Source organism: Dryobates pubescens, chromosome 7 (assembly GCF_014839835.1).
Source record: "Dryobates pubescens isolate bDryPub1 chromosome 7, bDryPub1.pri, whole genome shotgun sequence".
In the NCBI taxonomy this organism is placed as follows: Eukaryota; Metazoa; Chordata; class Aves; order Piciformes; family Picidae; genus Dryobates; species Dryobates pubescens.
This window is the reverse complement of record NC_071618.1, coordinates 17692920-17714853: the sequence shown is the minus strand read 5'-3', so window position 1 is coordinate 17714853 and position 21934 is coordinate 17692920. Positions and strand designations below refer to the sequence as shown.

The following is a 21934-nucleotide window of genomic DNA, read 5'->3' as shown; positions in this document are numbered from 1 at the left end:
ACTGTCATGACTGTTAGGTAGACATATCCTTGGAGGAGTGGGGAGGCTTATTACCTAAAGCAATATCCAAGGAGGGAAAACAGACTTCATTATAAAGAAAGTGCTAAAGATGTAGGAGTAGTGCTTTGCTTATCCAGTGACTCTGCTTGACTTCAAGTAATTTTCTTTGCATGTAATTCTTTTTCCTATGTATACATAAAATAGGTGTATTCCTTTCTGCTCTCCCTTTCTCTGTTTTAAATTAAAACTCTTTGGGACAGACATCTTACTTGGATTCACATAGTATGCCTCAGGTGCTTGCTATCGTGCCCATTCTTATCCACACAAAACTTCTCCATTCATGTTTGTTCTTTAAATTGTCCAGATTAGATTCCACAAATGGTCTTGCAGAGTGTATTGAATTTATGGCAGAGGTGAGCACTGCATCTTCAATTTGTAGGACTCACTGAGGCTCAGATTCCAGAGTACAGGTAGTTACAGGCATGTGTTAGCACTTTTCACTTCAAAGTGGACCAAAATCTAGATTGGGTCAATTTTCTGATTCAGGATTAGATCGAAAAGCAATCTTGCAAAAATATCTAAATGCATGACTTTCCTCTCAGCCATGGTAGAAACAGGAAATTGATTAGTCTCATTAGATTTTGCTGCTTTAAGATATAATCTTATAAGAACATCTCATTACTTTGCTGTACTTCAAAAAGGAATTGTATTTCCTCCCTCTTTTAGATGGATCCTTAAGCATTAGCAGTAGCTCAGCCCACACCCCACTTCTGTGTTTCCTGCCTACATCTACCTGAGTCCCTGGCAGCCCTGAGGAAGCTGTGTGCAGTTGTTCTGTTAGGATCCAGTAACTGCAGTACTTAACATTATCATGAAAGGACAAGAGAGTGCATCACCACATCAGTGGAGGATAACGCACCTTCTCTTCAGCAGGAAGGCAATGAAAGTCATTAGTATATTGACATGGCAGGTTCACAGTACAAGGTACTCTCTGACTCTGATTGTTTTCCTGATAAGTGCTTTTTCTGCTGAGCCTATTTACCTTGCAGAAATGTCATTTGAGAAATCTATCTCTGAAAATATTGTTGCTGTCATTCTAAATTTTTCTTAAAACATCTAAGTTTAAAATTAAAGTCATAATGAAGTCCTTGGGAAATGCCAATGATCCCTGAAATTCACGGGGAAAACTGCACCGTTTTTTGTGTTGTATGGAAGATATCATAGTATCATAGCATCACCCTACATTAAAGGTTGGAAGGGATCTCAAGAGATCATCGAGTCCAAGGCCCCTGCCAAAGCAGGAGCACTTAGTGTAGTCAACACAGGAATGCATCCAGGTGGGCTTTGAAAGCCTCTGGAGAAGGAGACTGCACAACCTCTTTGGGCAGCCTGTTCCAGTGCTCCATCACCCTCGCTGCAAAGTTTCTTCTCATGTTGAGGTGAAATCTTCTATGTTCAAGCTTGAACCCATTGTTTCTTGTCTTATTACTGTGCACAACTGAAAAGAGCTGCCCCCCTCCACGGGACACCCACCCCTCAGATATTTATACACATTGATGAGATTCCCCTCTCAGTCTTCTCTTCTCAAGACTAAACAGCCCCAGGGATCTCAGTGTGTCTTCACAGAGAAGATGCTCAAATATGTTACAATAGTGTGCAGTAATTTTAAAATCTTTAAGTGGATCTTTCATCAAACCTCTTACTTACATGCCCTGGCTTTACGTATTTCTTTGCTTCCTGTGTTTTCAGCTACCTTGGCCTTTTCACAGTGCCTTTGTCCACCCTGAGTAAAGAGCCAGATGTAGCACTTGTGGTTTAAGGAGAGGTAGGTCAGAAGCCCAGAAGTTGCTGCCAGGGTAGCCATCAACTTATTGCTGAATCTTGAGTTATTTCAAGGCATTGAGAATCCACTGAGAGCTTCTTAAGTTTGGAATGCAGGAGATCTGTGTCAAGAAGTAACCACTACGAGAAATGAAGTTAAATGTTAGGCAACTTTAAGTATGAAGTACAATTATCTGCCTTGCTCTGTTGTGAAAGCACATATCCCAACTCTTGCTGCCCTTAGAAATCATATGCTTCTCACAGCTGTTAGGAGGCTTGAACTACTAATCTATTGTAACACATGTGGTTCTCTCTAAACCCTTGAGTTTTAAGAGATGAAACAGCCACTTTTCTACTGGTACCAGATGAACATTTCCAAGACAAGTGAAAAGTCTGTATAAGCTTAAAATAGTCTATCAGTAATGGTTTACATTAGCTATTAACATTTTTGCTTGGAGACACGAAGGAGCATTCACAAAGAATCAGTACTTAATAGCTAAGCCTTGGCACTGAAAACCCACTGACATTTTATCTTCAAGATTCCAGCACCTTTATACTTAGTGCAATAAAATGCTGATTCTTCTGAGTGCTTCCAATTTGCTTGAATCAGATTTACAGACCAGCTTTTCAGCACTGCTCTGAGGTATTACAAGAAAGGGTAAAGCTGCTTCGAGTTCTTACAGATTTCCATTTCAGGAAATTCTGAGGTTCCCACTAGCTTCTACTTTCCAAAAGCAATGTTTTTATTTACTGAGGAGACAAGTAGAGTGAACAATGAACTTGTCCTGACATACCTACTTAAGGAGGTGGACTGGCTGCACAAATCAAATCAAGCCACAAGCAAGAGTGAGGTTAAATGGACACATTTGTGGAAGTGAGAAGAAGTTTAGCCCAGGTTACCTCATCATTTAACAGACTATTCTCCTTCCTCTTCTCCCAGCCAAAAGGAATGTTGAATTTGGGAAGAGTTTAGTGTCAGACTGGTGTCTATCTGCCTGTGAGCAATAACATCAGAGATTTATTTTTTTGAACGTCACCATCTGACGGTGTGAAATGGTGTTAAGCTCTCTGATGAGTTGTGGAGACTGCTGAAAGCAGGGTCTGCAAGTGAGGGTTAAGACACAAAAAGATAGCAGTGTCATAAGGCACATGATCTCTTTGCTTGGCTTTGAGCATGGTGCTGTCACCTGAATGGTGACAGTCATGGCCTTACACAGGCAGTTGCACTTGCCCCTGGAGCCAACTAATATGCACAAGAATTGGCACACCACAGCAGGCAAGGAAACTATTGCAAGTGCTTGTTGTGCAGACCTGTAAATTATTTTCTTTAAAAAACATGAAACAGGCAACCTGGATTACTTTAAAATACCTGTTTCAGATGAAAACTGAATGGAAAAAAAAATGCAACTAGGTCATCCAAGATAGCACACAGAGCAGTTACATATAAGTCACAAGCTGTAGGAAACTTGCCCAGGTTACTGCAGGCATCTCAAATGGCATCAGAAACTTAACTGAGTCAGTGCTGAGTTGCTGTGGACTTTACTGTGAACACAGATACATCGAGTGTATGTTTATGGGAGCTGTACCCACCCTAACTCTCAAAAGTTATATACATTAGTTCAAAAATTCAGTAGGTCTAATAGTCATTCTGTATTGTTATTAAAAGCTTTATTTTTTTTTCCCTTGTCAAAGATATGGATAGCCCTTAGAGACAATGACAAAATAAAATCCTTTCATTTCACTTTAAAATACTCTGGTGAGAAAAGATGCTTTAGAAAGTCGCCTAGCTCATTTGTTTTATTTCACAAATTACCCAAGCGCCCATTTGTGCTTTATATCTGGGACTCGGCGTTAGTTCTTGATTAGAAGAGCTGTCATCTGCTTTTCTGTGCAGAAACATGAATCACAAGCAGGCAGTTATTGGTAGAGCTCCGGACCATTTAAAGTCACAAAGTCAAATGTAAGGGGGGGAGGGGGAAAAAAAAAAAAAGTAATAAAATAAGAGAGGCAGAAAAACAAAAAGCATTTGTTGTGCAATAAGGGTGAAATTCTCAGAACTTATTTGCACTAAGAAAGTATCAATAACCGTAAAATTTCACAGCCCCCTCTTTAGAACCACAGCCTTAACGTTTTGTAGGGGAAATAAAGCTTTGGTTAACCTTGGCACTGGCAGACCTCATTAAAATAACAGCCTGTCACTTTCGAGTTTAAAATAACAGGGTTGTCAGTTTTACATTCAGCAGAGCAATCTACAGTCTTATTCCCTGGGAAACACGGCGGGTGTGCGTCGGTGGGGCTGGCAGCGGCGCAAAAGCTGAGCAACACTGCCATCTCCAGGAACCCCCAGAGCCAAAGAGCGCTGGAGCAGCTAAAGAAATGCCAGGCTCGGAACCCACCGAATCTGCGCCCTGTACGCTTCACTTTTTAAAAGGCTGAAAAATAATCTGTGATCAAGCATGTAGTGCTCTGGCAACTGCATGGCATTTAAATTTATTTTGTGAGAAAGTGTGGAAATGTATAATGTATGAAAAAATAATCTCCATATAGAGCAACTAAAGTTCTGCTTCGCTTATTCCAAATCGAACGAGTCACCTTCCCTGAGGTACCTAATGTGCATTGAAATTTTGGGCACCTAATGAGCTGGTCTAAACAAAAATATGTGGCTGAGCTCCCTGTATCTAATCACTGGAGAAATGAAGGTGCCTTTAAAAAAAACTATGAGAGAGAGAGAGAGATCTTCTTTAGCTGAATTTAAACACCTGGGTGAGATGGAGAAAGCCCAGTTTGGTTGCTTGCACAAGACCCTAGTGCCTCTGAGATATCTATATGAAGATGGCAGGTGTAACAAAGGATGCAGAGGAGACACATCTTTCTCGAGGGGCAGCCCCTAAAACTTAGGTGTCTGAGTTAACTGCTTTTCATTAAATTCAGTTTACAAGGAAAACTATATGTCAATTAGAATACCCAGATGTGCTGTACTGACCTGCTTGTGACATATGCTTCTTGTCCTGTCTGTGACACACGCTTCTTGTCATGTCTGTGACACCTGTGTAGCAGAGACATAGACATAACAACCAGTCAGAAACAGTATATAATATGTGCTTGCTGACCTAGTCCTTCAAAAAACATTGTTGGCCATTAGTCTCAGGATGCTTTCAGATTAGATCCCTAATGGACATAAATAAATACTGATCAATGTATGAAAGTCCAGTGCGGTTTTCTGCTGGTAGGGAATAACACAAATCAAATTCCTTTTTCTTACTCTATGGCCATCCATGCCCATGACAAAGGGCATACTATTCATGATCCTACACATGACTCAGGTGGTCAAGTGTTCAGTCTGCTGTCAAGCTGCCCATCATTATGCGAGATCTACATAATTTTCAATGACGACTGCAAGGGTGCTGTGTATGTGGCTGGGTGTGCTAGATACATCCAGGAGAAAGAAAGGATCAGGCTGTAGAAAACTTTTGTTGTTGTTGTTGATGATGATGTTGATAAATGTTGCTTGTGAATTAAAGGGCAAAGGAGTATGTGACTGAATAAACTATACAGATAGGAAGGTGGCTTGAGATGGCTACTTTCACGTCTGTTCTCTAAAAGAAAGCTGCAAGGCTTTCTACTCGCTGTCTGTAGCTGTTCTGTTAGGTCTACACACCAGTAGAACACATTCTACATACCTGGTTTGAAGCACACAGAATTAGAACACCTCATTGCAAACACCCACTCCAATCATCTTCCAGCTGGCTACACCACCATGACCCAATCAATGGTACACCACCCAGTGAGCAGCCAGAAACCTCTGTACATAAAGCATAAAGGCACAACTCTCAGTGCGACTTTGCATTGAGGTGTTGCTGAACATCCCTAGGGAGAAGGCATTAACAGACAAGCAAGCTGAATATTCTGCTGGTATTTTTCAAAAGCAAAATCTTCACAACCTGCAGAATAAACAAGAAAACAAATAATTAATAGTTAATAATAACTCTTTCTTCTTGAGACAAGCAAGGGTCCATATCTCTTTATTTTATTTATTGCACTGAATCTGAGTCCATTTTTGGCACATTCCAACATCTTTGAACACTATTTTAGCATCTTCAAATATTTCTCTATCTGGATTATTATATTGGTAGGGATGACAAATCCAGACTATGAGATGGACTTGCCAGGTGCGGATTTAGGAGAGGAGGAGCAGGGGGAAAGGGAAATTACTTTTTTAAAACTATTTTAAGGCACTCACCACTAAAATTTGCTTTTTGCCCCCTCCCCTCCACTCCCTCCCTCCCCCACTGCTTCTGAGCCCACATTATCCCACTGCTAAAGAAGTGTGTTGCTGTCTTTTTAAACCAAAATGGATTCCACAGGCAATTGGCTGCCCACTTCACAAGCAAATGTCTTTGTGGTATCTTCCATGCCTTATAAAATGCAGTCATCTCACTGTTAGTTTTGCATGGTATTTTTAATGCTTTCTTGAATTATTCTGGTGAGTCTTTTGATTTTTCCAGATGTCCTGAATTAAAATAAGGAATACTAAGGTCTGATTCCTGATAAAATGGTGGGTTTGCTTTTTAGCTCACTTCCTTACTTTGGAGTGCAAGGTGAGTAAAGAAGACACAAATGTTAGTCAGCTTAATTTACCTACTTATAACTGAGCCCATGCTGGTAGGATGGGAACTGAACTCAAGGGTGCTGTTCCAAGTTCTCCTGAGGAATTGCATGACATATGCAACTGCCTTGGTCACATAAGAAGTCAGTGGCAGAAATAAGAAAATCTTTAATGTAGAGCATGCAACTATACCATTTCCATAATTCTGGATATGAATTGCTCTTTGGAAGTACAAATGTTTGCTTTTTCTCGCCTACACAATAATGCCTTTGTTCTATTAGCAATTATAGATGAAGGCCAGGTAATTTTAATATCTATCTCTATACATCCCAAATAAATTTTAAAAATGTAACTCTTTCTGTGGCTCTTACTAAATCCTTTTATCTTGTGAGAAAGTATTGCAATTCAAAACAAATTTAACACTTTCAAAATAGCTGGAAAAAAAAAAAAAAAGTAATTCAGTACAATATGCAATATGAAGACTACATCAGAAAGATAGCTGGGGGAAGTCAGGCTAACTACAGGCAGAGATCCAGCTGTCTTAATCCAAATAAATCTCTGCTAGAGAAAATGGAAAAGAAATATGTAAAACACCAAAATCACATATGTCTTGTGTTTTAATGTTTCCACAGAAGTCTAACCAAGCTTAAAAGTTAATCTTTGATTCAAAGAATAGGAAATATCAAAGAATTGCTTACAAGGCCAGAGGTCACTAGAGGCATACAGTAGTCTAAGTTTGTGAACCACAAGCAAGCAACGTTAACTGAATCCTTAAGGGTTTTTATCTTGCTTACAAGGGACTGTACATCTGGCGCATATTTTTTGAATGCTGACTGTGATCAAAACCAAGTACAAAGGGACATGCATAACCTTGTACACTAACAAGAGACTTTCTGTGGTCATGCTTAAGATCCCTGAAATGAAGCCACCAGTATCCACAGGCAAAAGTTTTACATGTCATGGCAGGCATTACCTCACCTAATTCTATTCCACATTTAAAGTTATATTAAAAGTACTCTGAACTTATTGCCGGCCCCAATGTTCATCATACAGAAGCAAACACAATCATCAGGCTACTCCCTGAATGAGGAAGTGAATCAATCAATGTTTGCAATTCCTCTTTTAAGACCATCAGAAACCACACTGCACTTCCACAAAAACCAGTTTCAAGGTGAAGTTCAAGGAACCTTTTAAGTAGCTGTGTAAGATCCACTGTCAAAAGCTGAGAAGGTTAGCATATATCTGGTCACACCGCAGGAAAGTACAAGACTTCTCAGGGTGAATCCTCAAGTTATTTAAAGTTTGATGGTGAAATTATGCAGTGGGGATGGGGAAATAGCTACGAAGGGAAACATCTGAGGGGGATAAAAAGCATTAAAATGCACCTCAATTGGAAACATCTAGAGAGGGCTGATAACCTTTCACTAAGCTGTAGTCCTTTTACCTATTGCTGATTTTCGTGAGTCATGCAAATGTCTGCCTTCCCTCTGGGCTCTAAAATGCAGGTGACACCTCTCAGGTAAATCTCTCACATGTGAGATTTAATTAGCTGTCCTTTACCAACAATCCTGGGTAATGTCAGACCATCTTATTTTACCAGATGTGCTTCTGTAACACCAATAATAAAAAAATATTTATTGTTAGGAAATGTAATGGTTTGTTGTCTATTGCAGCGTGTATAGAGAGTGCATAAGCGCCATTTAATATCTTCAGATGTGACTGGGGTATGGGAGTACTCATTTTGATTTTCAGAAAGTGTCTGGAGAGTATGTGCAGCATGTGAGTTGTGAGAACCCTTCTCTATTCTTTTGCTGACTTCTATGAAAATACAAGGTTTGTACTCCAAAGTACAGCCCTCACAAAGGTCATGGAGGAGATCACTTTCCAGTGAGTGTTGATTCACTAGTGGTTCAAAATAGAAGCCTGCAAGTCCTAGAGCACCAGCTCTTATTTGATTACAGTAGAAATCTGAATATGACTCTAAAAAAGTGAGTTTTGATCAGCTTGAAATCATTTCCAGAGAGCAACAAAGTTACTGCTCTGAAAGCTTATTGCTCACCACCACTATCAATCGGATTGCTTATGTAAATAGTTATCCAGGCACAAGCAATAAATGAGAAAAGCGCTCCCTTTGGCTCTCGTGTCCCAAAAGTATATATGAATGGACCTTCCTCTCTATAAACCTCACTCTTTACATTTTCTATACATTTTCTCTTTGTGATTTACTGCACTGTGGCCTACATAACCACACAACCCTCCATGGCCAGTGTGATGCCCATCCACAAGAAGGTCTGGATGGATGAACCTGGAAACTCCAGGCCTGTCAGCCTGACCTCAGTGCCAGGGAAAATTATGGAGATCATCCTGGGGACAATCACAGCACACTTGCAGGACAGCCAAGGGATCAGGCCCAGCCAACATGGATTTAGGAAGGGCAGATCCTACCTCACCAACTTGATCTCCTTCTATGATCAGGTGACTGCCTGGTGGATGTGGGAAGGCTGTGGATGTAGTCTACCTGGACTTCAGCAAGGCCTTTGATACTGTCCCCCTCAGCAAACTCCTGGCCTAGCTGTCAGCCCGTGGCTTGGACAGCAGCACTCTGTGCTGGGTTAGGAATTGGCTGGAGGGCCAAGCCCAGAGAGTGGTGGTGAATGGTGCCACATCCAGCTGGCAACCAGTCACTAGTGGTGTTCCCCAGGGATCAGTGCTGGCCCCCATCCTGTTCAATATCTTTATTGATCTGGATGAGGGGATTGAGTCCATCATCAGTAAATTTGCAGATGACAGCAAGCTGGGGGCAGGTGTTGATCTGTTAGAGGGTGTAAGGGCTCTGCAGAGGGACCTCGACAGGATGGGCAAAGTCCAATGGCATGAGATTTAGCACATCTAAGTGCCAGAATTTCATTTTTGGCTTGATGACTTTAAAGGCTTGCAAATGTTGTTGGTATCTCCTACGAAAACAAATCAACTAGGGGCTGCCAAGGGGTGTGGGGATTTATAAGGTGTCTATCATGGCAAGAAATACTGTCAACAACCCATGCAGCCATGTAGTGTCCTACTTATTTCTTATGATTGAAATTGTGGACGGTGCTTCTGCAATAACATCCTTGGCTGTTTCTATATCTTGGCTTATAAAGTGACATTCCACAGAGTTTTAAGCATGGCAAAGGAGTGTGGGCCATTTGCTTCTAGAGATATCTTGTCTTTGGAACAAAAGATAAAAGAGATAAATAGCCAAGTACAATATTGTACCTCAACAACCTAAAAGCCACTCTCAAAACTGAATGGAAGAATGAAGAGCTTTTATTTCTCTGTTTTTTAAAGAATAAAGCTCAGCAATTTCCTTTGAAAGCTATTCAACAAGCTGCACTAAATCCTATTACAACTTAATGTGAAATGCATCTGTTTCTATAAGAACAACTGTGGCACCATTCATCCTCTGTAGTCTGTCCTTTGTTATGTTTTCTATCTATTCTTGTAGATTTTTTTTCCCCACTTTGGTATACCAAAAGCAAAACAAGAACTGATAACATTTTAGCCAGAGCAATTACTTAGTAAGTTGATGCTGGAAATTCAGTTTGTTCCTGCTTGCTGCCTGAATCATGCCTGAATCATACCAAATGTTCAAGGAGTTTATAACATAAAGAAACTGTATCATAATTTGATTTCTTGAAATTGTATCCAGCTACAGTGATTTATCTATACCTCACAGCAAAGATGGATGTAGTCTCTGCATGCGTGTATATACACAAACTTCTCATTGTTACTGAGATCCAAATGTACTGCAATGCATGCAGCCTGCCTATCTTAAATCAGTTCAACATCAGCTCAGCACTGCACCATTTTTAAGAACCTGTGGGTGTAGCTCTAAATATAATATTTATCTAAGACATGACCAAGTTGGTGGGTGAGACATTTTATCTGATGTACACTGTTTAACTGAATTTACATTCAGCAGACTGTGAGGTATATTACTTCTCAGAAATATGTATATTTAGAGAGCCTCAGACAAATGGAGACTAGAAAGAACAAGAGGTATCATGCTTTTATTAATATCTTGCCTGTGGAAAAAGGTGACTGGTTTTTTGTACCCTCCAAACCCAGATGCTGAGCGCCTTGCTTGCAAATACAGAAATTTAGGTTTTAGCAGCTTCAGCCCTTTTAACCTTCACCATCATTACCATTATGGAACTAAACAACCTATTATTTAACATGATAGTTAGCAGAGATGACGTTTTTAACCTATTTTCCCTCTCATTGTCTCTTAATCAGGTAACAGACATTAAAGAAAAATTAAAGCTCTCTAAAAAGTTCTGGTCAACGTTACCCTACACAATCTGCAAGGATGAGCAAGTGACAGCCGGTCCGTCAATCGAGGAGGATTGCTGGAATGGCCACACCAAGGCAAGGTGAGGTGGACCCCTCTCCACCACACTCTGTTCAAATCCCTATCTGGCCTGAAGCAGTCATGAAACTGACGGTATTTCACAAAACTGTTTATAAGAGTGAAACAAAAATGGAGAGAACAAGTTATTGTTCACACGCAGCTTGCAGCTGAGATTACTTATTGTCAAGGTGCCACTAAAGGCTGGAGTTTGAGTCAGAGTAAATGTGCACAGCATGTCAGCATGTGAACACAGGAAATGTTCGTTGGTTCAGCTCCAGAAGGATAATTTATACTGAGATTTCAAAGATCTCTTTAGCTCCATTTAGCATCCCTGTGTTGGGACTGACAGCTTGTGAAGCAATTGCACTCTTGGGATGTCATACTGGGATGAAACAGAAATTGGAATTTTGGCTTTATTTGCCATTGGCTGGCAAAGCTTAGGGCTATTTTCTGACTGAGGGGGAAAAAAAAAAAAGGCTGAAAAATAGCCAGTAGAGAATAAATGTAACACCCCTACTTATCTTGTGTAGAAGTCTTGACCTTATGATACTTCATCAGAGATACTGTGTTCATCTGCCCTTGCTTGTGATGAGTTTTCTGTGGGTTTTAATTTTGAAGTTTGCTTGGCTCTGGCTGTGGCAGGGCTGGAACTGATAGATGAACAGGTGTCCTCAAAGGTCCCAGTGTGTGTTCATCAGCTGACAGTGGAGTGGATCTTATTATCCCTGCTGAAAGAGAGAGGAATTGGTGCTAGGATCATGCCAGGGACAATCAGGTTTCATGTCTGCAGCCGTAACCTGTGCTTTGGGGGAGACAGGAGAAGTAGAAACTTTTGAGTGTCTGGTGAGTACTGAATCTGGAGAACAGTGATCCTTTCTGGCCTTCAGGGACTGGAATTTCTGTTTTCCTTTTCCCTGATGATAAAATATGAATCCAGAATACAAAACCAAGCCAATTTAAAAATCAAATAAAAATAATAATGAATTCTACAGACCAAAGTGGAGGGGTCTTTGGGATGATGCTAGTCCATTTAACCCACTTTGAGAAGAACATGATCAAATCCATTGAAAATCTCAGTTTCTAAAGTCCTAAGAGAAAGCCCTAGAGTGCCTTGAGAAGAAGAGCTAGGAGCACTGTCTGGCTATTACAGGACATATCACAAAAGAATGGTGCGAAGCAAGAAATAAAACTGTGTGGTTTATGTGCCTCTGTTATACCTCTTCTTGTTGGTGGGCTGCATGCATTAATAAGAGATACTTTTTCTACAAAGAGCAATCAAACCTGCTAAATAGCCCTCTTGGTTTCTGTGACCAGTGCTAGTGTTCATACCACATCAGGCCAATACTTTTTAGCTCTCTTCTGCTCCTGCACTGAAGGGTCTGGCATAGCTTCCACATTTATTGGGAGCTACAGAGGTGCATTTTATGCATGCAGGTTTTTCATCCCTCTTCTTGTACTATTTATCTTATGAGAAGTCTAGTTATTTTCATTATGCCTTCTGAGATTAATGTTCTGGAGCCACAGAGAAAACTATCTTCTGCTGATAATCTCCTTGATTAATTTAACACAGACATTTCACTGGATGTGGAATCATAGTTTCAAAGCATCAGCTGAAAACACAGCTTCAGCAGGCCCAGACAGCTATCCTCTCTTTTATATATATTCACAGAGGAAATATATAGCCATAGTCTTAATAATAGAATCAAATACAGACTTCAGGTGGAGAGCATAGTAATAAATCAGAGATACCACAGAAATGCCACAGCCTGTATGTAATAACATTGACATAACATTGAATAATTATTATTGAATGCTATTGAATAATAATTTCAATATTTAATAATATGGTAAATACTATTGACAGTAACTAGCTTTAGATGCAAAATCACCTCTTGGATGCTGGGCAAGAACATTTATGGCAGCATAAAGAGAAAGTATAAATGATTCATTGATCATACTGATTACTATCTGCCATCAAATGCTAGTGCACAAGAACAAGGGTGGCAAAATCTGCCAATACACATGTGTCTGCTTGTGTGCACTGTGTCACCTGTCATAAGCACCTCTGTGCTGTATGAGGAGCTACATTTTAAATTCCAGAGAATGTGACTATACATATGAATACTAAAAAATATAGAAATATTAGGGGGAAAGGGGGAAATTTAGCCATCCTCTGTTTTCCTAGATTTTAATACTACAGGCTGTTGGCTGCTGTTGGTAAAGGAGGCTGCTGCTGGCTTTCTATTAGATCCTGTGGTGTTCTAAAGGATTAGAAACTGAATTGCAGAGACATTATGCCTCATGTTTAATTTTACATAGCACCTCTCAATGATGCTTTTACTGGGGGAAAGAGTTACAAACCTGAGGTCACAGAAAATGAAAACTAGGCTTTCTCCTGAGAGAGGCATTACAGCAAGGTCACCTGTGGTTATTACACTCCCTAGATACCACTTTGCTACCATGACTAATTTACAGTGACACTACGTTGCCAAATGAAGGTCGCCAATTCACAAATAATCATGGGGTAAGAGAGTTATCCATTTGGCATTTTGGAAAAGTGCACTTGGCTTGCTGCTGATCTTGTACGAATACTGGTTTTGATCAGGTCTCATCTAGTTGAAACCAAGTGCTGTGGAAATGGGAAAATATTAGGTGGATCAATATATTTTTTTATAAATATCCACATTAAAATTATTAATAGTAGTAGTAGTAGTATCTACTTCAGACAAAGTGTCTTCTAGAGAGATGCCTAACAGGACTTCCTTAGCATACCTGTATTTGGAAGTGAAATTGAACATAATTTTGTGTTTAAAGAATTAATATCTTCTACCAGATGTACAGAGACAGATTTTTTTTTAAAGATATTTAGGACCTGAAAATTATCATAAAGACCACATCTTAAAAGTTTAGCTCATGTCCTATAGGCAAGTAAGTTCTCTAATAATATCTGATAACCTCTTCACTAACAGATGTTCTCCAAAGAGTAATGAATTTTCCCAAGAATTCTGAAATTCAGGGCTTAGGACTTAAACTAAACCCAAGGTATTAACCATTGAATAAGTGGCTCTTACTGAAATGAGAACGGTAAACTATCACTCTGGTGGTTGGGAGAAGGACCTTGAATTGCCCCTACCAACTCATTTCAACCAAACCATGTGAAAGATTGTGCTCAAGCATTATCATCCTAGTGCTCTCCAAGACTATAGACTTACTAACAACTTAGCTATGGAAGGCTGTAATCTATGGAAGTGATGAGACCTGCGTTCTTTTCCATGAGGAGCCTATCACTCCTTCAAGTCCAATGAAGAAGAAATAGAATTATGAGATAGAAAGTAATTACAAACAAACAAACAACAACAACAACAAAAGGCAAGGAAGAAAAGGGGAAATAAACACTGTAATTTTCAACACCTATCTCAAAACTACAAGGTATTTCACCAAAATGAACACAGGAGAGTCTCAGGTGGACTGTAAGTTTCTTCTTCTGCCACATGTATGGGAACACCTACTTCCATGGCAGAAAGCCAGGGTGAAATTCAGGTGGGAAGAAAAACTCACCACATCGATGCCTGCCCTTGGAAAGTAGCTCACTGCTGACCTGGAAGGCTTTGCAGTGAGAAAGAGCAGAATCTCCTTTATGTAGAGGTAGGTAAAGATAACCATCTAGCACCACTAGTCATAGTGCGAATAAACCACATCTCAGTACATTTGTAAACTGCCTATAGCTGATGACTCTCGTTTATTTTTGCACCACATTCTTTCCAACAAACTGGCAAATGGGCCATTTTCTCCCTCTCCTTCCATCTCCTCAATCTTTCTCCAAAATAGAAAAGAAAAAAAAAAAAAAAGAAAAGAAAAAAAACAACCTGAAAATATCCTGTGGGGATTACCTCCTTAGCAAACTGAATTGGATGAGGTGATCTAGTTAGCCAAACAAGCCAATTTTCCACTGCACTTATCTTTCTGCACCAGATGCAATTGCCTAACCCCAGCCCAGCCTGAGTCAGCCTGTGCTGTATTTTGTACTCTATTGCCTACGATTCTGTGCACCCAGAAAAACTTCTGTACTGCCTAGGTGGGATGCTCCAGTCATACTGTAAGCAGCTGCTGCAGCAGCAAAATATGGAAAATGCTGTCCTTTAAGGTCTTTTAAAAACTAGAAGATTTTTTCCTTTACCTTTTCCTTTTTTTTTTTTTTCTGCCATTTTTCTCTTTTCATAGCTACCACCTTTATATAAAGGAACTGCAAAATTAGTCAGTCATTTTTAGACTTGAAAAGGAAGGAGACACCCTGGAATAGGCTTTGTGGCTATGATGTGCCAAAAGACATCTTTACATCTTTGTTGTGTCTGCTGAGACAAGCAAGAACTGTGGAAAGGTTAAGAGGAACAGAAAGCATTAATATTTTAGAAAACAATGTAATTTACACTAAAATCCTGACATAGCTGAGCAAGGAGCAAACAGCAGGAAACAAACCACATTGTTCAGCTTCTCCACACTCAGATGGCTAAGGAAACTGGGTTGTTGGGGTTTTTTGCTAAGAGGATACAAAGAACAAACACTGATTCAGGTTGGCATTTCTCTTCTTTTTGTTTATAATGGGCATACAGTTCTTGTAACGGCTAGGCCTACAAAGAGATCATTAATGACAGCAGAAGCAGCAGCAAAGCTTAAAATTCACAGGGGTGTTTACAGTCAGAGAACTGCAGCAAAAGCAGCTGTGTTCAACAACTTTGCTCAGCCAGCAACAAATCTTCTGTCAAAAAATGGTCCCGAGACATGGATTCCAATCCAGTATGATTTAACCCTACCCCACACACAAAATGCTTTTGTCAGAACATGTGCCAGGCTGCCTCTCAGAGGCTGTCACTCACAAAACACCTTGGCCTGTATGTTCCCATATCTGTACCAGTTCTTTAAAGAAAGGAAAACAGTTCAAAGATATTTACAGTCAGTATAGAAAGCAGAATGAGAAAGCCAGTGAACTAGTTCGGTACTGAGGGCGGAATCCACCTTCATATGCAGATATGTAAATGCATGCACTTAAATATAAATTCCTGGGGGCGAGATAATAAGGAGTCACTCTTGTTGCCCATGTGAGAAGACAGTCATTTCAGATGCTGGCAGGTCTGATATGAGTACGACACAGGACACTATCTCCCATCTAGACCAGAAGCTGGGCTAGAACTGCTTGAGCTTTCTAAAACTCACCAGTGTAAAGATGCCTGAAGAGACCCCAAATATCCTGTCAGTGTAGTTGATGAGACAGTTTCCTGCTGCCTAAGTACACTTATCTACTGCTATGTGAGAAGATCTGAATAGCCAGGATGCCTTTCTGGAGCTAGGAAATAAGGCACTGGACCTATAGGATATTCAAAGCCTACTGGAGTGGCAGAAGGACACCAAGCAGCATACAACCTGGTGGCTTAAAGTGGCACTCAAGTCTCAATTCAGCTGCCTAAGACCTCCCCTTCAAGCCTGTAGACATGATGCAGAAAGCCACACCTTTCAACGTTGATTATGACAAGAGGAGGAATAACCAAGAGCACTCAAATGGCACCACATGTCTATGTTTGTGGAAATAAATCCCAGCAGATGAAATCTAATGAACTAGTCATTTAGCCAAAGGCATGTGGGACTCAAGCATCTGTCCCTGTTCCACTGATGAATGAAATCCTGACTGGTTTTAACATCTTGTGTTGACTAGATCTGGCATGAGTGGGACTCTGCTCATACGCAGACACTTGCACTTAGACATACAAATTTGGGTGTCAATGTAAACCCGTGGGTATCAATGTAAACCCATGGGTATCAATATAAACCCAATGATGAATCTTCAGCCTCTCTAATTCTTCCCCTCTTATGCCCTAAATGCCAAGGGGTTTGTTCACTTGGTAATCCACCTAGCATTTAGTCAATCATAAGGTAATGGATTTCTAGTGCCCCACATCTGTTATGGTTCCCTTATACTTCTAGGTGAGGTGCATCAGATGGTTCTCCTGAGATGTTAAGCACTTCCATGCTAGCAATGCTAATTGCTTTACATCTCCAAACTAACTCATATTGTGTCCTTAGAAAACTGCACTAAGAACTCAGTATATTCTTCTTTTATTACTGACAATAAGATTAAATCAAAAATAAATCCACCAAAGAAAGCCTGTGAACTGCCAAGTAGAGCTATCCAGAGCTTCTCATGGATGGCCTGCAATAAAGAACAGCTAACCCTTCATAAACGAGAAAAGCAATTGACATGATCACTAGCTGCTAACAGCTATGGCCATTGTCATGGACAAGATATCAGGCAAGATGGACAATGGACGTCCTTTCTGAGCCAGTAGGGCAATTCTCACAGTCTCACTTTTTTTAATCAACTGCACTTTGATATTGCTGATTTACTTCTAGGGTGAGTAATTTATCAACAGCAGCCATTTCATTTGTGGAGACGTATGACAGATGGAGGTGTTGTTCCTTTGCAGCCCAGAGGTTCCCAGTGTGCCAAGGTCTCCGTCCTCCTGCCTCCAGGCAGCTCTGCAGAATTATTTCCAATTTCTATCTTTGGTGATTCATAACACTGCAGTCTGCAGTCCTCTGTACTAAGGGAGGCGGCTCTGTATTCTCACAGTAGTTAAGCCTGTACCACAGGAGTCTGGATGGTATCTCTACAGCATTGTTATTTCTCATTATGGTGCTAGGGAAACAACAGCACTTGCACTTTGAGTCTGGGTATTTTTGGCAATCGTGTTTTGTTCTTATATGTTCACACTCCCCCAGGATTATTCTCGTGCAAGCTTTCAAAGGCCACTGATGACAAATGAATCTCATCTTGCAAAGTGAGGACTTTTTACAGGAGACTAAACCCAAACCTGGTGCAGTAAAGCAGTCATGATTTTGTGAACTTCCAGAAGCAGTATAAAACTTATTTTCCCTTAATCATGACTTCAGCAGAGAAAGTCCTTTCTTCTCCCTTAATTTCACATTTATTTTTAAGGGATGTATTTATTTTCCAGACCAATATGAATGTAACACTCGTACCAGTGCCAAATCTGAATATTGAGAGAACTGGGCTGGCACAAATGAGACAGAAGTGAAATGAAGATTTAAACTATATTTGGTAGCAGGCATCATGAAAATTGGCTACTAGCAGGCTAGACTGTGCCAACATTACTGGCTGAGCACATACCCACACGAGGAGTACCACAAGTGCCAGTAGGATAACCTGGTATCCAAACTAATTGCAAAATAGATCATATTGTGATCAGAAACATGAGGTAAAAAAGAGTAGATCTGTCCCAAATCCATTTCAGTCTAAATGAGAGACAAAAATAGCAGGTAAATAAAGGCAGATGAGAAAGAACATAAAAGCCTTGTTACATTATTTGCTCAGGATACCATGCCAGCACAGAGAAATAATGTCAGCCTTTCATCAGCCTAGCAGCTGTAAGACACATTTTTTAACAAGGATGCAAAAGGAAAAGAATAGGTAGCTTTGCAGATGCCTAAAAGGAGAGTTTCCTGAAGATAAAGAGCCACAGGTGACAGTGTGCATCTTTAACAGAAGGTGAGCAAGACTTACATAGTAGAATGGTTGAAGATATGGACCGTTTTTTCACAGAGTGTTAGAGGTGGGAAGGGACCTCAAAAGATCATCCAGTCCAACCCCTCTGCCAGAGAAGGATCACTGTGGCAATGCCAGCGACAAGCAGTGTGAGCAATCTGGCAGTGCAGGCCTAGAGCCTGACATGGTGGTAGGTCATGCTCAGCAGAAGTGCAGAGCCAGCTAGCAGTGTACCAAAACAGTGCTGTCTTGCAGCATGTAACTAAAGCAAGGCACTGGTAGCTATAAACACAGCAAGTTATCTTGGGACAACAGGACGTGCACCTGCATCAACAAACCTCGTGTGTCATCAGTAGTTGGACCGATAATCTATAATAGTGGGATGTGTGGTCACTCATAGGGAACCAATGAGTCCATGCCAACAAGGCATACCAAGGTTATATAAGTTGTAGCAGTTCCCTTGCTAGGCACTTCTGCCTTTCCTATCCCCTCTTCTTCCTTGCTTTACTGTGCTATACTCTCACCATAGGCCTGTGCCACAGGCCTGCAATACTGGAACAATAAAGGATCAATACCTGATCATATTGGTCAGCTGTATTGACTCCAATCTCCGTCCTCTCCAAAGATCACCTATAGCAGATCACATTGGAAGGCATGCAGGTGCGTTTTGAATGTCTCCAGAGAAGGAGGCTCCACAACCTCCATGGGCAGCCTGTTCCAGTGTTCCGTCACCTTCACAGTGAAAATAGTTTTCCACCCATTGCCGCTTGTCTTGTTGGGCACCACCAAGAAGAGCCTGGCTCCATCCTCTTGGCACTCACCCTTTACATATTTATAAACATTAATGAGGTCACCCTTTAGTCTCCTCCAAACTAAAGAGCCCCAGCTCCCTCAGTCTCAGCTTGTAAGGAATGTGTTCCACTCCCTTAATCATATTTGTGGCTCTGCACTGGACTCTTTCTAGCAGTTCCCTGTCCTTCTTAAACTGAGGGGCCCAGAACTGGACACAATATTCCAGATGCAGCCTCATCAGGGCAGAGTAGAGGGGAAGGAGAAACTTTCTTGACCTACTGCCCCCAGAATGGCATTGGCCTTTTTGGCCACAAGAGCACATTGTTGACTCATGGTCAACTTTCCATCCACTAGGACTCCTAGGTCCTTTTCCCCTTCACTGCTCTCCAGCAGCTCAGTCCCCAACTTAAAGTGGTACATGGGGTTGTTCTTTCCCAGGTGCAATACTCTACCCTTGCCCTTGTTGAACGTCATTAATTTTTTGCCTTGCCCAGTTCTCCAGCCAGTCCAAATCCCACTGAATGGCAACACAACCCTCTGGTGTGTCAGCCACTCCACCCAGTTTGGTGTTATCAGCAAACCTGCTGACAGTGCACTCTGTGCCCTCATCCAGGTAATTGATGAATATATTGAATAGTACTGATCCCACTGCTGACCCCTGAGGAACTCTGCTAGATACAAGCCTCCAACTAGACTCTGTTCCGTTGACCACAACTCTCTGACTTCTTTCCTTCAACCAGTTCACAATCCACCTCACTACTCAATCATCCAGACCACACTTCCTCAGTTTAGCTGCAAGGATATTGTGGGAGGCAGTGTCAAAATCCTTACTGTAAGGCAGATACCTCCAAAAGCACACTTGCTGCCCCTGAGCAACCTAAGACTGTTTGCAAGGATTAAGGACCGAAGACCACACATGAGTGTAGTAAACTCAAGAGGCTGTTTATATGCCTGGCTGTTGGATTGGCTGTGGATGATCACAGTGGTCAAAAACAGGGTTCAAGGAAGAACTGGAGAAAAAAAAAAAAAAGTGCTTCCCTTAAATGAGGAGAGCCACAATGCCTCAAGAGAGTCTTCTAAATTATCTCAGAACAGCAAATAGGCTATATAAAACAATGAACTCCATATTTTTTAAAAAGAAAGAAAAACATAACCGTGCACTGTTAGATGCCTAATTTGGTATGTAACCATCCCTATCAGCAGAGGTTCTCAACATGCAGTGAGATACTGCTGGCTGGTAAACTTCTTCCATAGTTCACAGAACCAGCACACTTGCTGAGGACTATGTAGAGAGTTAGGAGGTTGGAGAGCTTACATCTTTTTTGCTCCCCATGCAGCTGAGCTACTAAAAAGATCGTTCAGAGTCTGTAAAATTAAAAACCATATTTTTAAATGGTTTCACTGGAGCTGTTTAAGAATTGTCTAATTGCTATCAGTGTCAAATTCCTTAGCAGAACATTTACTACACAGACTTTTATTTCTGAAACTTACTGCAATTTAAACTAATCCTTCATCCTGCTATATAGATACTTGCCTGAGATTATGAATGATGGCTTGACCAACCAGATCAACAATCCAGAAGTAGATGTGGACATCACAAGGCCAGATACCTTCATCAGACAGCAAATCATGGCATTACGTGTCATGACTAATAAACTGAAGAATGCATATAATGGAAATGATGTCAACTTTCAGGATACAAGTAAGAAATCATTAACTGTCATAAAATAAGTATATTTTTGGAACATGTTTATAAATTGGTTCCATTGCAATGGCTTTCTTTGGTCTTTGCACTTTATGCTGCTGACTACATTTTAAAATCTTTCTGTCCATCAAAATTCCGGTTACATTTTTGTTTCTTCTGCCTTTCTTGCTTATCTTCATGTCAAATGCATCAAGAATCTGAGGGCTTTTTGTAATGCCAGCAGTCCACTCCTTTATCAGAAGAGCATTTAATCACCTAATTAAATCACAGTGGCTTTCATTTGGATTCTTTACTAAAGGAAAGTTAGCACCACCAACACATCTCCCTTCCCAAGATGTTCAGCCCCAACAGAGTGTGGGGTGGAATGGGAATGGAGAAAAGGGACGAGACTTGTAACTTTTGTACCCAAGTAAAAACTCATGCTATTTCCATCATTTCTTTCTGACAGGTGATGAAACCAGTGGCTCGGGCAGCGGAAGTGGCTGTACAGATGACATCTGTCCCACCGAGTTCGACTTCATCACCACTGAGGCGCCACCAGTTGATTCTGACAGAAGGGAGGTGGAAGCTTCAGCCACACAGCCTGGCTGGTCACTGCAGACATTGTTCATCATCTTCATCAGTATTGTACTGCAGAGACAGTGGAGATAATCCTGGATCTGGTCAAAGAAACTGTGTTTTAGATACAGAAACAGCCAATTTTCTTCTTTTATTATACTCTTGGACAATGGACCATGCCACAAACACTTGCAGTTTTCTACAAGAAGAGAGCAGTACTGCAACCTGCTTCCCTTTTTTGTTTTCCCAAAGAGTACCAGGTACCAGGCTAAACTGCTTCCTGCTTTTATCAGATATCTCTGAAGATGATATCCACTCGTGAGAGAATTCTTTCTCAAACCTTTATTACAAGAGACTTTCTGAGCTTCACTTCCTTTTATGCTGCAAAAGTGAAAAAGGATCTTACAGTGTGTGTTTTTCCCTAATGAGAAAAAAAAAAAAAAAAACAAACAAGGGGAAGAAACCAAGAAAACCATTCTCTTTCTGAATCAGGCCTGACTCAAGGCT

General features: G+C 40.8%; 1 protein-coding gene across 1 annotated transcript in view; it reads left to right on the top strand.

The window, feature by feature from the left end:
• The window catches only part of GPC6 (glypican 6), an 816126-nt gene extending 794586 nt beyond the window's left edge, over window positions 1-21540 (top strand). The window contains exons 8-10 of the mRNA XM_054163055.1: window positions 10703-10839; window positions 20691-20866; window positions 21318-21540. Of these exons, the coding sequence (XP_054019030.1) occupies window positions 10703-10839; window positions 20691-20866; window positions 21318-21520 (516 nt within the window). The 3' untranslated portion in view covers window positions 21521-21540. The remainder of the gene's footprint in view (window positions 1-10702; window positions 10840-20690; window positions 20867-21317) is intronic.
• Window positions 21541-21934: the final 394 nt, after the last annotated feature.